Source organism: Dipteris shenzhenensis, chromosome 1, assembly GCF_047967505.1.
Source record: "Dipteris shenzhenensis isolate YYH24624 ecotype China chromosome 1, Dip_SZ_1.0, whole genome shotgun sequence".
Classification (NCBI taxonomy): Eukaryota; Viridiplantae; Streptophyta; class Polypodiopsida; order Gleicheniales; family Dipteridaceae; genus Dipteris; species Dipteris shenzhenensis.
In genome coordinates, this window is record NC_141596.1 from 22,882,770 (window position 1) to 22,899,894 (window position 17,125).

Below are 17,125 nucleotides of genomic sequence, written 5' to 3' on the forward strand. Positions count from 1 at the left end.
TTCGCCTTCTGGGACGAGGTTTTTTCCAGGTTGTTTTTGACACTCCAGAGGCTGCGAGCACTGTGATCAAGGCCGAGTTTTTACACCTGGGACACAGGAAGATCTTCTTTGAAGCCTTTCACCTTGGTTTCGACCTAGTAGAGGCAGATAAGAAAATCTTCTCGCTCTTCATCAGGTTCCCTGGGCTTCCCCAGGTTTACCATCGACTTCTTTCTTCTATTGGGGAGCATTTTGGCGCAGTTGCTGAGATCCCACCCCTCCCTGGGTTGCCATTGACTGCAGCAGAGGCAACCAAGGCTGATGGGGTTCCTAGAGTTAGGGTCCTTTGCAAGGATCCTAACCTCGAGATGGACCACGTCATGATCCAGCGCCCGGATGGTTCCTTTTTTCGCCAGAGAGTGGAGATTTCAGGCAGGCAGGACCAGTGCAGGATTTGCAGAACCTCGGGACACTTTGCCAGGGATTGTCCCAGGAAGAAGAAAAGGCCTAAGAAGCCCTCTGGTACAGCTACCGCCTCAGGGCATCGACAGGGGGGACAGGGGGGGGATTAGACCTGGCACTTGCCCCTCGACCTCGACAGAGGGGTGGTACAGGTCCAGCTCCTGCTCCTCGTTCTTCACGTGGTGGTCCTGCTCAGTCAGGTGGTGGTACAGGTCCAATACCTATTCCTCGGCCTCGTCAGGGGGGTGGTACAGGTCCTTCACCTGCTCCTCGATCCCCACCTCCCTCAGGCACACGCGACGCTTTACAGTGGGTTCCAGTACGTGTGCAGGTCCCTCCTTCAGTTCACGAGGGTACCTTAGTAGACTCTACTTCACCTCGAGCTGTCCTTCCTGTCTCACCTTGCACAGTCCGAGACGTTGAAGCTTCGACCTCCTCCCCAGTTGCAGCTTCTTCCTTAGATCCAGCACTGCCAGATGTTCCTCTTGAGAACGGAGAGATCTCCGCGGCTGGGCAGACACCGGGTAGAGAGCATTCCTCACTCCCTCCCTTGGATAGGGGGAAGGGGATAGCTTACACTGTTGATCCTCTTCCCTCACAAGGGATCCTTCGTACTCCGGTGTCTGGATTGCTCCACAGGAACTCGTTTTCAGCCTTGGCAGAGAGTTCAGATTTCCCAGAGGAGGAGTTTGTGCCCGCTACTTTTGGGGAGCCAGTGGTTGGATTTCCTATTGACAGGGCTTCTTCTTCAGGTGCCAGGATTCTTTCCCCTATTGACTTTCCTCCACTGGGTTCCTTCCCTCCTTCCTCGAGCAGGAGGTTTTCCCCTGTTGAGGGGTTTGTTTCCGCCACTAGGTCGGGTAAGGTGTTCCACTCTACATCCTCCCGTCGATGAGGATTATCAGTTGGAACATACAGGGCCTAGGTGGCGTCCCACATCGCCGCCGTAGACAGCTGATCCGGGATCAACTTCATCCAGGTGTTACTGGGGGTCCCATTGATATATTATTTATTCAAGAGCACAAGCTGGATTATAGAGATTGTGCCAAGTCAGGCAAGTTGCTTTCAGGACATACTTTTTGGTCGCCTGCATTGGGCACTAGGGGAGGCACTTCTATTTCAGTTTCGCAGTCGGTTCTCCCCTTAGTTGTTAGGCACGGAGTCATTATCCCCTCTAGAGCTCAGTGGATTATTCTTTTGATTGGAGGGCGTAAGGTTGGCTTCCTCAACCTATATGCCTCCAACATTAGAGGGGAACGTGTCCTTATGTGGAAGACTTTGCTCTCCTGGGCCCCCATTGTGGATTCTTGGGTGATTGGAGGTGACTTTAACATGGTCGAGTTACCTTCAGACAAAAAAGGGGGTAGAGAAGGCGGACTTCACTCTTTGGAGAGAGCAGCTTGAGATGCCTTCCTTTTCCATTTCTGTGGCAGAGATACTTGGTGTGATGATGCCTTTCTTATTCAACCACAGTCCCTCCTGTTCTCTTGGTCGAATAGGAGGCAACAGATGCCTATTCATGCACGCATTGACAGATTTTATGTAGATGACTGGGCACTAGACAGAGGTGGATCGGTATGCATTGCTGCGGGGGTTTCCACCTCAGACCATTTCCCTGTTGTTCTGGCTATCTCAGAGCCTCACTTGAGAGGCCGATCTGCCAGCATCAGGATTCCAGATGCCTTTTACACAGAGGAGGACCTTACAGAGGCAGCCCTACGGATATGGTTTGCTCATGTCCAGGGAGGGCAGCCACATCCTTCACATTTAGCAGCTGCCCTCTCTGGTATTAGCGACTTTTATTGCTCAGTTGCTTCTACCAGGAGACGAGATATTCTCAGACGTGAGATTGGTGTTCGCCAGCAGTAAGCAGCTTTGCAGAGGGAAGAGCAGAAACGGCCTTCAGATGCTTGGATTCAGGAGCGCCTTGCTGCAGCGAGGGCTCATCTTTTTCTGCAGTTATTGCTTGATCAGAGTGCTTGATCAGAGAGCAGAGTATGCCTTTCATGCACGGGAGTCCTTCTGGATTCAGATGGGTAGTAGAGTCAATAAACACTTTTTCTCTACTCTTGGCCCTAGACATAGTAGAGAGAGTGTATCTCAGCTTATTGACTCACATGGGGTTTTACAGACAGAGCCAGATGACGTCTTACGCATAGCTTCAGATTTCTATGCCACCCTCCTTACTGCTGATGATCCTGAGACACACGATATAGAGGATGCTAGACATGCCATTTGGCAGAGTATCCCAGTGTTGGTGAATCCGGATATGCATGTTCTACTTGACGCACCTTTCACCAACACAGAGTTCAGGACTGCACTTTCAGCCCTTCACAAGGGCAAGTGCCCAGGTTTAGATGGCCTCACCCCGTCTTTTTTCATTGCATTTTGGGATATGATTGGAGACTATATTACTTCAGCCATGCAGGCCATTTGGGACTCTGGCGAGATGCCTGAATCGCTTACAGAGGGCCTCATCCACCTTATCCCAAAAGGAGGTAGCAGAAATTTATTGTCCCAGTGGAGGCCTATCACACTTCTGGGGACTTGTTACAAGATTCTGGCCAAGGCTATCAGCCTCTGATTGCAGCCACTTCTCCCTGATCTTATTCATGACACTCAGACGGGATTTGTGCATGGCATAAGTATTTTTGATAACATTTTTTCTTTCTGGGAAGCTTCAGAGTGGGCCATGCAGAGTGGCCAGAATCTTGCCATTCTACTGTTGGATTTTGAAAAAGCTTATGACAGAGTAGATTGGAGTTTTTTGGAGGGCACCCTTCTACGCTTTGGATTCACTGATGTTTGGATCAAAGGTGTTTCCTCTTTGTACATATCAGCCCATAGCCAGGTACTTATTGGTGGGGTAAGGGGTGAGAGATTTCAGATTTCGAGATCAGTCCGTCAGGGATGCCCCCTTGCTCCTTTCCTTTTTTTATTCGTGGCCGAAGCTATGAGCATCTATGTTAGATCTCAAGCTGACATCTTTAGGCTGAGACTTCCTATCAGAAGAGAAGAGGAGCTGCTTGACAGTGAGTTGGCTGATGACACAGCAATTTATTTGGATGCCTCTCCACAGACATTGACTTCTTTCAGGACAGCATTGGATTTATTTTGCTTGGCGGCAGGGGCGCAGATAAATTGGCATAAATCCAATGGCTTTTGGATCAGTGATGAGGACACTCCAGTTTGGGGGCTTGACATAGGGTTCACTTGGGTTCAGAGGGGTGTGCCTATCAGGTATTTGGGCTGCCAGGTCGGCTTGGGTATTTCTACCACGCAGCAGTTTGCTCCCGTGTTGGAGAGCATCAGAAGGAAGCTTCTCTTTTGGAGCTCAGCCAAGCTGGATCTTGCCTCTAGAGTTGTGGTGGTCAACCAGGTCCTCTTGGCCACGGCCTGGTTTATTTGTTCATGTTGGTGCCGTTCTAGGGACTGCATCATTCAGCTCAGAAGACCGATCAGGAACTTTCTCTGGAGTGGGCTTGATGGCACAGCAGATGCCTTAGCCAGAGTGGCTTGGGAGACCCTCATCCTCCCTACACAGGATGGGGGTCTCAATATTATTGATCCAGATTTACAGTGCAGAGCCTTACTTTGCAAGATAGTGGTGCGAGGAATTATGCCAGGACAGGAACCGTGGAAGGACTTTCTTATCAGCAGCATACAGAGGTGCACACCTTCCTCAGGAGGAGACTAGATGAGCAGTGTTAGATGGATCTTCACCTCAGCACACCTCAGATCACCTTCATCCCCTCTCATGGTAGCCATTCTGAAAGCTTGGGCTAGTTTCAGAAGCTCTCTTCGGAGGATTCCTCCTTCCTCCCGGGAAGAGATTGATAGGCAGCCCATCATGTGGAACGACAGTATTTTAGATGATCGTGGCAGACCACTGGGTGCCTCACTCTACATGCAGTGGGCCAGGTGGGAGAGGGGACCTGCTTCTTCTTTGGGATCTTGGAAAGCTTTCCGTAGGCTTCCAGAGGAAACCAAGTCAAGGTTGACAGGACATCTCAGAGGGAGTGCAGGGAGGATCTTGCAGATTGAGATAGCCCTTCCAGAGGCTTGGATAGACACAGATGATATGCCTCTCACTTCCTCCACTTGGGCAGGTACTTTCTTGAGAGGTGGGGTTCCACTTCAGGTCTTAGCCTTCCGAGATGCACAGGAGGATGCTTTGGTTTTCAGTGTCCAGGATGGTGGCAGATTGCTCAGATCTACAGATGATATATTGCTTGAGTCTGCTTTTCAGCCTATCAGGGTCGTAGGCCTTTTGATGCAGGGATCAGATTCAGAGTGGTTCTTAGACCCTGACCCCCAGTTACTCTCCACCGGGTCTTGGAGACTTTGGCTCTATGGAGGAGTTCCCATCAGGTATTTACAGTGGAACCCCGGAGAGTGGGAGTGGATTGACGCGGGGCATCGAGAGAAGACCATCCCCTTCTTTCGTTACACGGTCAGTAATGCCAAGAGATTTCAGCTCAGTAGTAGAGGCTGGAGACCCTCCAGAGTTCCTCATTGGGAGACTTTTGGTATTACTGCGGATCAACAGAGGTACTTCTGGAGGAGGCTCTGGAAATCCCACAGGAATAGAAAGATCACCATCTTCTTTTGGCTTTCTATTCATGGAGGGATTGCAGTGAACCTTTGGAGGTCCAGGTTCGGAGCCGACCCTACTTGCCCTTGTTGCCTTTCTGCTTCGGAGTCTTTTCAGCATTGCTTATGGGATTGCAGACAGGCGAGATTGATTTGGATGGGGATAGCCACGACCTTCAGTCACTTTGCCCATTCCCCACTCTTTATGACTTGGGGCTCGGTGGCTTGGCTTTCTCTTACAAGACCTCAGGTTTTCTATGAGGGACTTGACTCCTCTCGGGCCATTTCGGTTCGACGTCATCGGGTTGAGTTCTGCTCGTTGGATGTGGTTCCACACCGTCCTTTTACAGCTGTACATGCCTCTGTGGATACTTCTTGGGAGATTATAGTGAGCATAGCAGCCTGGCATATCTGGAGAGCCAGATGCATAGAGGCTATGGAGGGTACTCAGGTTCATCCCTCGCACACATTGGCTAGTATCTGGACAGACATCGTACACACTCTGATGGCCGTATGGACGGGTATGCAGGGGGACTCCCGTGCAGCCTCAGCTAGGAGGGCTTCTTTCTTCAAAGAATGGAAGGATTCTCCTTTCTTCTCTGAATCTACTACAGGGTTGAGATGGCACTTTCAGCCTCAGCCTTGGTTTCTTTCCACCTCACTCTAAGGGGTTTTTTATTATCCTCATGATTTCATGATGTATTCCGCTTTGAGCTTGCTCTCGCGGGTTTTTGTTCTTACTTAATAGAAGTCTTTTTCATGAAAAAAAAAAAAAAATCTAGACTAAGTCCTATTACATGCTACTAAGGGCCATTCTGGAGTCTTCAAAGCACTTGGTCACACGAACCGCCGCCTAGATGCTTGTCAGGCTCCCGTAGCGCTTAGGAAAAATAATTCTTCCTAGTACCTGCAACAATTAATTAAAGCGCACCACCATGGCACCCATTAATTGTTAGCGCTTTGCATGCAAATAACACACTGTGGACTAATTCTAGTCACGGTGGGCGTCCCCACTGAACACATGTGCACATCTAACAAATATAAAAAATATATATATTTATTCTCTGGTTGACCAGAGTCAACAGTCTTGATTATAATTAAGGAGCTTTGACCAAAGGTCGAGGCGCCTTAATTATAGCCAAGTCTCTCCAACCGAAGTTGGCACAACTCTCCAACCGAAGTTGGCACATCTTGGTTAACCGGAGTTAACCCTCTTGGCGTATGCCAAGTCTTGTTGACCGAAGTCAACACTCTCTGACCGTAGTCAGTTCTGTGGTTCTCTGGTTAACCGCAGTTAACCCTCTTGGTAATAAACCAAGTCTCCTTGACCGAAGTCAGGTTTACTTGCAAGTATCTTTGACCGTAGTCAATCCTTTGACCATTAAAATAACTCTTTGACCATAATTAACACATATAAAACTCTTTAATTATGATCAAATAAATGGTCAACTGTACTTTGACTTAGGATATTTACATTGTGGTGACAGTTTTCTTCTGTAGAGAGAAAAGGCAAGAGTGGTAATGGGGATGGAGATGAAGATAGTACTACTTTGAGGGTCAAAGTGTATCCTGGCCCAGGAGGAGCTTTAGGTGACACTGGTAATCATGTTGTGAGTAAGCCACATACATTAGAGAGAGCCTCTATTGAGGTCATCTTTGAGATTGAATTTTAGGTTGCAAGTGGGTTCAGAAAAATCGCTATCAAGTGCACTACTAGATTTGATATAGCCACAAGCCCATGCCTTGGGGGTGACAGGGCTCATTTTGGGTGGTACCACAATGATGTGGGTCTGTCTTTGCAATCAGCTGATAGGGAAGGAAGAGCCGCAATGTTAGAGCCTGGATATTCAATGCTAAATGAGGTGGGAAAAAGCACAGTCGATCTAACTCAGACTGCCACATGGAGCACTTCAGAACAGTTAGAGGTAGGTGGGCAAGGAGGCTTTGACTTCAGGCCTGGTGGCATTGGAGGGATGCACATGCAAACTAATGTTCAGACATCAACTGGCGTGGGGGAGGGTTTGCAAAACTCAATAGGGACTCAAATTTGCTTAAAGCATATATGTGGAGGATTTTTATATCGTGATACTTTTAGCTTGGATGAGGTATCATTTCAGCTGAGGTTTCCATTGTCCAACGTAAATGTTTGGGAGTGTAAGGAACTCTTACAAGAACAAGGCATTTTTTCGACAATAGAGCCAGTCATGAAAGGGGTATGGCTCCCCATAGATAGGAAAGTGTCATCGCCCTATTTGTTCAAAGCCAAAAGGAGCTTGATTGATCGATGGCTAAAGTCCATAGAAGATGGACAAGTAGAAGAAACCACAACATTGCTACAAACATATAGCGTCCCACTATACATTAATCATGGGATGACACACTTAAAACGTGTCAACAAAGATGCTGAGTTGCTATTGCAGGGTCAAGAAAGGACAATTCCTTAGTTGCTTTTCCAACTAAGGACTCGAAGAATGGGCTGTAATCTGATAAAAAGAAGTTTTTTGCCTCATATCTCTTCAAATAGTCCCAAATGCATTACTTCTAGGAACCCAGAACAGCGGATGCATCATTTTCGATAAAGTAGACCAGTGTAAATCAGAACTTATCCCAAAACTGAGAAATATTTTCCAGAATTTCACCATTAAACCCTTCAGTTTTGCATGTAGCAATGCAAAAGTATTCAGCATCTTTATGGAGAAAATGGAGCCTGAGAGCTACAAGGAGAAAGGATCAATTTGAGTGAAGTTACTGGAAAGTTCCTTTCTTCTATAGGTAACAGACTTGGATCATAAAACAGGGTTTCTATTAGGCAGGGAGAGTGGCTAAGACGGGGTTTCTACAAATGATTTAAAGCTGGATAGGCAGGTAGAGTGGCTGAAACTGAGGACATAGCTTAGAAATGAGTGCAGGAGAGCATGCGAGGGAAAAGGAGCGGATTGCATGGGCTTGGAGCAAGTAGGGAGTGGTTGAATTGGAGCAGGGCTAGCTGATCTCACAAACAACAGCCTATCTGGCTGTTTATGTATATTTTGGCAAGCTGGTCACTTGCCTGATTTCGCCCAGCTAGGGGCTCCAAATGGGCATGAATCTCCCCTGACTCTAGCAGGGCTGTCCAAGGGTGACAACCAGGAAACATAAGGTGAAAGAGAGAGCCACATGCATGGGAAATTGTCTTGAAATCCACGTGGTGGATCGGTGTATCTGCTAGGCAAAGCAATGGCTTTAGCATTATGCTGCTTCCATACCTTGAGATCAGAGGATGAAGCATTGAGTTCATCATCTTCAATCACATCCCAAACTACTCCTTTCATAAGCAGCAGTTGCATTCTTGTTTGCCGGTTGGGAATCCTTCCCCTTCAAACTTCTCCACAGCACCCAATTGGAAGATAAGTCATAATGAAAAATGAGTTCATGAAGATGGGCGGCAAACTGAAATGAATTACCAGAAATTATATGCCCCGAATTGCAGAAGGATGTAACATTATGCACAAAGGAGAACAAAATGGAATATTCCTTTTTTAAGATTAAAAAATTAGCCTTTTCTATTAGATTTTAAAACACCATTGTGCAGTATCACTATGACAAAAAAGTATGTTACAAGAGGCGTCAATGGCGGTGTAGCCTTTCTCAACAGAATTGACGTCTTGCTGGTGTATAAAGCGAGATCCACTTTCATGGTCTAGCTCGGTAACCCCAACCGCAAAAGCACTTAATGGCTCCTTGATCTCCCCTCAACAGCTACAATGCACCTGTGGTCTCCTCTCGGCTCATTCTCAGCTCAAATGTCCATCTTTGTCGAAGGTCTTCGGCTAACTCCTCCTATGGTACCAAGATTCCTCAGACCTCCCTTATCCCCTCTATCCTGAACTGATTAATGCCTTCACACAAATGGGAAAAACTCTAGGAAATTGGACAATAGTGCCTTCATTATCATTCTCGCAAAGCTTTTTGAGTTCCTATCACAAGCTCCTCATGCCCAACTATGGTAAATCCCTCAAGCCATTTTACAAGGTCAATTGGCAAGATTGGGCCATAGTGGCATAGAAGGGCTAAGTGAAAGGATTGCTCCTCCTTGCCTCGTGTAAAATGGCTTGCCAACAAAAAAAACCAATGACCAAGGAAGACCAAAAAATGGCACGAAAGACTAAACAACCGACACGAGTGGCACAATCAAGATGATTGGTAATGTTGGAATGGACAAACAAAAAGTCAAAATTGCACTCAAACTCAAACTTGAAGCAAGATATGGCTTATGTCTAAGATCCCTTTACAAATAGCAATAGCAAAACAGCACATACACCTTCATTTCTTTGCACCCTATTTGTGAAAATAGCAATTGCATCAACAGTTGATCATATCATATCATGACAAGATATCCATCAAAATGTTTTACAAATCAATGCACCTTAGACTTTGAAACACATCCCTTTAAACCTTCTTCTTAACCACATTCAAAATGAAGTAGTTTTACCTGTGTATGACATATATTGGATACACAATTGATGCCGTGCTGATGATCGAGTGCATTGCAAACATAATCTGCACATTGGCAACCGCATAAACGTTACAATATGACTTTTAGACGAATTACTATCCCATATTTACAAACCTCCATGTTCTCATGTGGATACCCATGCATCCCAAGCCAAAAAGAAAATGTGCTCCCCCCCCCCCCCCCCCTCTCTCTCTCTCTCTCCCCCCCCCATCGCATGTGCACATTGTGCGACTGTCAGGAGGTTGAGTTGAAGGAGCATTTTATTTTCAGGTGCCCAGTGTACTACGAGATCCGAGGTCGCTACCACTGTCTCTTCAGAGACGGCTTCAGGCCCCTTTCCAGATTCCTCGCCTACCCAGATCAGAGATGCCTCGCGACCTTCATTCACGAGGGGGTCCGACACAAAGAGTACTTACTCAGGCGACAAGGCTTGCCCACACCACCAGACACCTCTCAGAGCAAGATCACAGAGTTCTTCCCATCGAGTGATATTGATCGTCCAGTCTCTAGCCACAGACATGACAAAGACCCCGACCTAACAACCGCAGCACGACACATGAGGCATCGAGGGGACAGATCAATCTGGGGGGACCTTCCATCATTGTTTAGACCCAGGACACGTCCCACGGGAGTCATGGTGGCTCTGATCTTGCGTCGAGCCTCCTCCAGGAGACCGAGACGCATGACACCCCTTGACAAACACCAACGTCCCATCACCAACTACGCATCAGCCAGGGCGACATGACATACGGAGGATTCCGCTCCGCTCCGCTCCGCTCCAGTCTTTTTCCTTTTCATTGTCACACCCAGATGAATTTGACTATGTATGATCAGACTTAGGACTCAGCACGGGTGATGATGCTCGTTTAGTAGCTCCACCCTTACTGTGGTTTGTATCAGGTTTTCTTTCCGCTGCCTCCTAGCAGCCTACACCACCTCCCCTAGCCTCTCCGCCTCTCAGCCTCTAGCCTCTCCGCCTCAGCCCCTATCCCTAGCCCCTAGCCCCCAGTCCCTAGCCCCGCCTCCCTAGCCTAGCCTGCTGTGCAACCTCCCTTAGCCCCACCTCTCAGCCTCAAGCCTCGCCTCAGCCCCTCACCTCTCCACCTCAGCCCCACCCCCAACCCCTAGCCCCGCCTTCCTACTGTTGCGCCACCTCCTTTTTAGATTAGGGTTAAAAAGAAAAGACCAGCATGACGACACGGAGCTATGTTAAGGCTCTCGAAAGTGCAATGCAAGTGTACATGGCAGAAAGACCCCCAAAGAATACCTCCGAGGTATTGACCTTAGCAAAATTTGTTTGGCCTTGATCGAAAAGGTCGATAGCCTCGAGACCACTAATGTAGCATTGATGGCAGAAAAGACACATATTGACAAGACCTTGAATGAAATCAAGAAGCAAGGGGGGAGTATGCAAGAAGAATGGCGAAAAGGAGAAAGGGAAGAAGGATGAATGGGAAAGGGAGAAAGAGGCATGGGAAGATGAGAAGGTCAACCTCAAGGACAAAATGTAGGCCATGGGGACAGAATTACAGCAATTGAGAGATATGCAGGGAGTACTAGAAAGTACGTGCAAAGCAATGGAAGAGATGAGAGCCGAGAATGAGATGCTTAAGAAGGAGATGGCAGCGCTACAAACAACCATACAAGGGAAGCATGCTGAGTTCACACAGCAAATCACTAAAGGTAACGCAAACATACTAGAATGGAAGAATGTGGTTAAGAAGGGTACGGCAGCCCCCAAGAAAGAGATCATCTCTGAAGCCCTGGAGGAAGAGAAAAGGAGCAGCAGCAAGGCATTGAATGTCCTGGTCAGAGGCCTAACAGTTGGAGACACCCCTATGTCCGATGCTACGACCTTGTTCACCAAAATGGGAGTCAACCTCACATGCAAGACAGCATGGAGGGTTGGTAAAGCTGAAGCTCCAACAAGACCACTCGTAATGAAATTACGAACAGCTATGGACAGGTCCACTCTCGTGAGCATGAGGGCAACCCTGAAAGGGACCATAATATTTTTGGATGACGATCTCACGCTGTTGCAGCAGGAGCATCGGAGAGAAGGGATGGTACGAGTTATGGCAGCAAGAGAGGCAGGGAAATGGGCTGCCTACAGAGATGGCAAAGTGATTATTCAAGAAAGAGTCAACAAAGGAGACAAGGGAGAAGGGGAGAAAGGGGAGAAAGAAGAGGGTGAACTATGACGGTGCCAGAGCTCGGAGAAGAGTGCACAAAACAAGCTGAGTATGGCACAAAACAAGCTGAGTATGGCTGTATGGAACTGTAATGGCACACTTTGGTCCGACCCAGGTGGCTTCTCGGAGACATACACACGCAGAGACATCATTTTCTACATCCCTCCCTTAGATGTATGCTCTAGTGAGCTGAATAACTTCCTGCAAGAGTAATGTACTTGCTAGCACCACTATCAAAGAACCAAGCATCATGAACATCAGAAATTGCCATGCAGGCATCATGAACATCAGGATTATACTAACATGTAACCAAGAAATCTTAATGTTGGTCTTGTGCAAAATTAGTTGACTCATGTCGATCTTCTATACTATGAGAACCAGATACTGCAAGACTAGACTCTTTCTTCTTCTTTTCAGATGCAATTCTCTTCCTGCATTCAGAGATATCATGCCCAGGTTTTCTACAATAGTTACATCTCGTCTTCTTTTTGTTATCCCCTAAAGAAGAGGCACCATGAGAATGATCAGCATGTGAATGAAGGGGTATTCCTATGGGCTTCAGCTATTCAATGAAGGATGGGTGGGATTGGGTCCTAGACCGGGTCAAAAGCAAGGTGAATAGATGGCAAGGCCTGTAGCCAACATTAGCAAGACATAAATTTGTCTTTAACCACTACATTTATCCCTCCATCATTTACGTCATTTCCTGTTGGTACCAAACAAAGAAATTCCTTAGACAACTCAATAGCTTATTTAGAACCTTTCTGCGGGGAGGGGATTCAATCAATCACAAGGTTCCCAATTAGGAAAATTTTAGGAAAAAGAAGAAAAAATTAGGAAAGTTTTGGAAACCATCATGAGGTCAGCGTGCCAAACGAGTGTGGAGGGCCAAGGAAACCTAGTTCTAGGTCGTGGTCCCAACTAGCCCCCTATCCTATTCCCAGGCTAATCGGCCAAGACATGGAGAGAGGAGTATTTTTACCTCTTCTCAATCCACTGTTAGTGGAAAATAAAACTGGCAGTTGACATATATTTTGGGGTTGTAGTACTACCACCGATAGTTTGAAGATTACCACCGGTAGAGCAAAACTAATCATCAAAGGCCTCTAGCTTGACTTTGAAGATTTCATCTTGTTGTTCTTCCAACACATGAGAGCCTAGAGGGAGGGCTGCCCACAGTGATAGGATACACCTGGGAGTTTGCTCATAGGAAAGAAATGAGGAGAGACAGTGGGGTACGAGGCTCTGGAGGTGTAGCTGTCCTTTTCAAAACACACTTGAGGCCACTCATATCTATGGTATGGAGAGAGGAACATGCACATCACATGTGGATACGAGTGCAGCCACTAGATGCCCGACCTATCTTCATTGCAGTATGCTATTTCCCTCCGCACACGTCATCATATGCCCATGATGTCACTACAAAGGGGCACAGCCCTTATGAGACGATACATGAGGATATCATAGAGTTCTCCAGACAAGGAGACACCCTCCTTCTGGGGGATTTCAATGCAAGGACAAGGGACAAGCAAGTGGGCTTACTTGACTTCACATATGAGAGAGATCCCCACATGATGCCAAAGTTAGATGCACAGAACTTGGGACTCAGAGACTCTCTGCAGATACTTCGCATGTGATAGCATACGGGCAACACTTGCTTGAGTTGGGAGCTGTCCACGACCTCATCATCTACAATGGCCTTCAGAGATGGCCATCATCTGAGGGATTCACATGCTTCCCACATGGAGGTGGGACTAGCACAGTGGACTACCTACTGGGCCCACTGGCTTTTGTCTCACGGATACATGACCTCACCATACCCCCCCCCCCCCAACTTGGAGCTGACCACTCATACCTGGCCTTCGATGTTCTTGTTACTACACCAAGCACAGGGAGAGTTCCTACCGCTACCCGTACCCAAATCCACTTTGATCGTGCTCTTGATCCAGTGTATGTGTGCCACTTAGCCAGAGAGCTTCTGGCCTTATTGGAGCTGATCTAGACCTCGCTCATGCCTCAGCTACCCTTTTCACAGTGATACAGGATGCTACCACCAGATCCTTTCCTACAACCCAATCTTCGCGGATACGAGATGGGAAGATGCCTCAGAACCCCTGGTTTGATGATCAGCGCACAGAGCTGCAAGCCCACCTCACACGGGAGCGAGCCTTGGGTCAGTTGACGCCACACGAGGCACACAGGATATTTCAACGGCTAACACGCCGCAAGAGACGAGCCTTCATCACACATAGGATGGATGAGATCATCATATCATTTCACGGAGGAGACCCAACCACTAGGTGGGGATTCCTCGCGGAGGGAAAGACACCCATCCCCGAGGAGTATCTCATGCACTGAGGATTGCCATTGGTCAGATGCGGGTTTCATCCCATCAATTGAGGATTGAGGCAGGGAGAGCAGCGGGTATACCTGAAGAGCAGTAGATATGCACGCTATGTACGCTGGGCGCGGTTGAGACAGAGGAGCATTTCCTTTGTGTTTGCCCAGCCTACTATGAGATTCGAGGACGCTACCACTGTCTCTACCTAGAGGGGAATGGCTTCAGTCCTTTGTCATGACTGATCCATTTCCATGACCAGATCTGTATCGGACTCTATCTGATGGAGATGCGGCGACATAGGGAGACACTTCTAGGCTACATGGGAATTGGTGCCTTTGCCTACAGACAAGTATGCAATTGGCTGCAAGTGGGTTTATAAGGTGAAGCAGAATGCAGATGGCTGTGTGAACAGATTCAAGGCAAGATTAGTTGTCAAGGGTATGCATAGACATATGGAGTTGATTATGAAGAAACATTCAGTCTAGTTGTAAGGATGGCAACCGTAAGAGCAGTCATTACTATGGCTGCATCAAAAGGGATGGTCTTTACATCGGATGGATGTAAAAAATGCCTTCTTGCATGGTGATTTGGAAGAAGAGATCTATATGGAGCAGCCACCAGGATATGTTCATGCTATTCATCCTGCATCTCTTTGCCAGTTGAAGAAAGCCTTGTATGGCTTGAAGCAAGCACCCAGAGAGAGCAACAAGGGTTAGTCAGACCACTACAGGACATAGAGGGTGACTGGGCACAGCGGCACGTCACAGACTTCTATACATTTGAGTCAGCCCCCGGACATAGTGGAGTGGAGGAAGAGGAGCTAGCCGATATGAGAGCAATCTAGATGAGCAGCCGGCACAGTACCGTCGAGAGAGGGACGCAAAGGCCACATGTGCGATAGAGAGCCCCAGAGCCCAGAGTACACTCTATTGAGGTCCGACCTATCACAGCTTTCCTCAGAGGAGACCGACAGAGACGAGGGATTACTCTAGACATAGCCTAGAGAGTCCAAAGAGCGAGGATACTGGGCCCCCCGCCACAGCTCGAGACAACTCAACAGACACAGATACGATATATTTTCGCAGCCCACCAGAGAGCCATCACTGTACCAGGCTTCGGTTTCGTCCCAGCGCCTGGATAGATTGATTGATATGATATGATAATGATTATGTTTATGATTATGTTTATGATTATGATTCTGTTAGCATAGATTAGTACTCAGCAAGCGTCCTAGCATACCCTTTGCTTCAGCCCACTAAGGCTTGTATGAGTTCGCTTTTCTCTGCACTTTGTCCCATAGGCCCGCGAGGTCTCCCGTGGACATTAATATATCTTTCTTTCTTTCTTTCTTTCTCTCTCTCTCCGCCAAAAACCTACCACACAATCATGGTGAGCAGCCTAATGGCCAAGCTGTATGGCACAATTCTTGAGCGAAAATTCAGTAAATGCATGGAGGCACAGGGGTTTAGGGTACCATCCTAGGCAGGGTTTCATCCCAAACACTCGACAATAGACCCTTTGGTCGCCATAAGGGCTACACAGAAGGAGCCAAGCATGAAAAAGAGGCTTGCTTTGTAGATTTCAAGAAAGCCTTTGGGTTTCACGCAAGAAACTATGGGAAAGATTAAAACAGCTTCAAGTCCCTCACAAACTCAAAGAGGCTACATACCCTCTATACCATACATGATACCCTCTATACGGGAAAATATTCGCCGAGCTAGCACAACCACTTGTGGATGGGGTAATGCTCCAAAGGGAAAGCCGTCATAAGCAGTGACCAAAGGGGTCAAACAAGGCTGTCCCCTCTTGCCAACTCTGCTCTACTAATGCTTATTTACGCAGATGACTAGTCTTCTTCGCAAAAGCAAGCTGAAGCAAGCCAAAAATGAAAGCACATTCGAATGCACTAGGGGACCTCTATAGACACTCAGGAATGCAAGTCAACATAGCCAAAACAAAAGTCATGGTCTTTGGGACTCACAATAAACAAATTGATGTCACTTTCGAAGGGGAGCCCTTGGAGACAGTCAACTCATACAGATATCTATAGCTGGAATTTACCGACAACTACAAATAAAATACATGTGTAGAAAGAAGAACCCTAGGCAATTTGAAAGCTCTGTACAGCTTCCAAAATAAATACAGGAAGGGAAGTGAGAAAGTTTCTATACATTGTGCTTGTAGGAACAGTGATCCTTTATGGGTGTCTAGCATGGGCTCCTGGGCTCTCTAGGACCTACTCGGAAAAGAATAGGAAATTGGGGGTTAGGCTTTGACACCCTACCCCATCCTCCTGGCTAAGACGGCTATGATACCTCTTGAAGGGGAGGCATTATGCCAATTCATGGCTCACCTCTGTAGGCTAGAGCAAGCAAAATGGAAGCTCAAAAATGAGTGGAGAAGGAGAAAAACGAGCTGTTGTAATGCAAATTCTACTACAATGAATGAAGACTCAAGAGGGAGCCGATATGACAAAACCCTAGGGCTAAATGTCCTAACTGGACTAAGTGTTCTAATTGTCCTATGTGGTTAATGTACTAATTGTACCAACTGACCTAACTGACTGTAACTAGGCCTACAAGGCACATACCAAGGAATGAGTGGCACCTATGGATAGCCCATAGAATGGCCTAAAAACCCCCCTCCATGGTATGAAGTATCCTAGGCATGGCTCAGGATACCTGAATATCTAATGTCATGGTTGCACATGTTCATCCTATAGGGATATAGCAACCTATGATTATACAGAGTACAACACATCAAGTCACAAAAGATAGTAAGTTTAAAGGTTCCCGGAAAGCTTCAAACTTAGGTCGAGGTTGAGCCTTCGTAAAAAGATTTGCCAAGTTGTCTTCAGTGGGAACATAAGACAACTGAATATCACTTGCTGATAATCTCTCTCTAACATAGTGATAGTGAACCTCGATATGCTTTGTGCAAGCATGGAAAATGGGAGTCCGTGCAACAGCCAAAGCACTCTGACTATCAGTGAAGATGACGGTAGGAGCAATCTGACATGCACAAAGATCTACATGTAACTTCCAAAGCCAAACACACTCCAGT

General features: G+C 47.2%; 1 protein-coding gene across 2 annotated transcripts in view; it reads right to left on the reverse strand.

Moving 5' to 3' along the window:
• The window catches only part of LOC147905554 (diacylglycerol O-acyltransferase 1-like), a 124,109-nt gene that overhangs the window by 71,970 nt on the left and 35,014 nt on the right, over positions 1–17,125 (reverse strand). For both annotated transcript variants that reach the window (XM_087373278.1, XM_087373269.1), the window contains exon 6: positions 9,506–9,573. In XM_087373278.1, the coding sequence (XP_087229404.1) occupies positions 9,506–9,573 (68 nt within the window). The remainder of the gene's footprint in view (positions 1–9,505; positions 9,574–17,125) is intronic.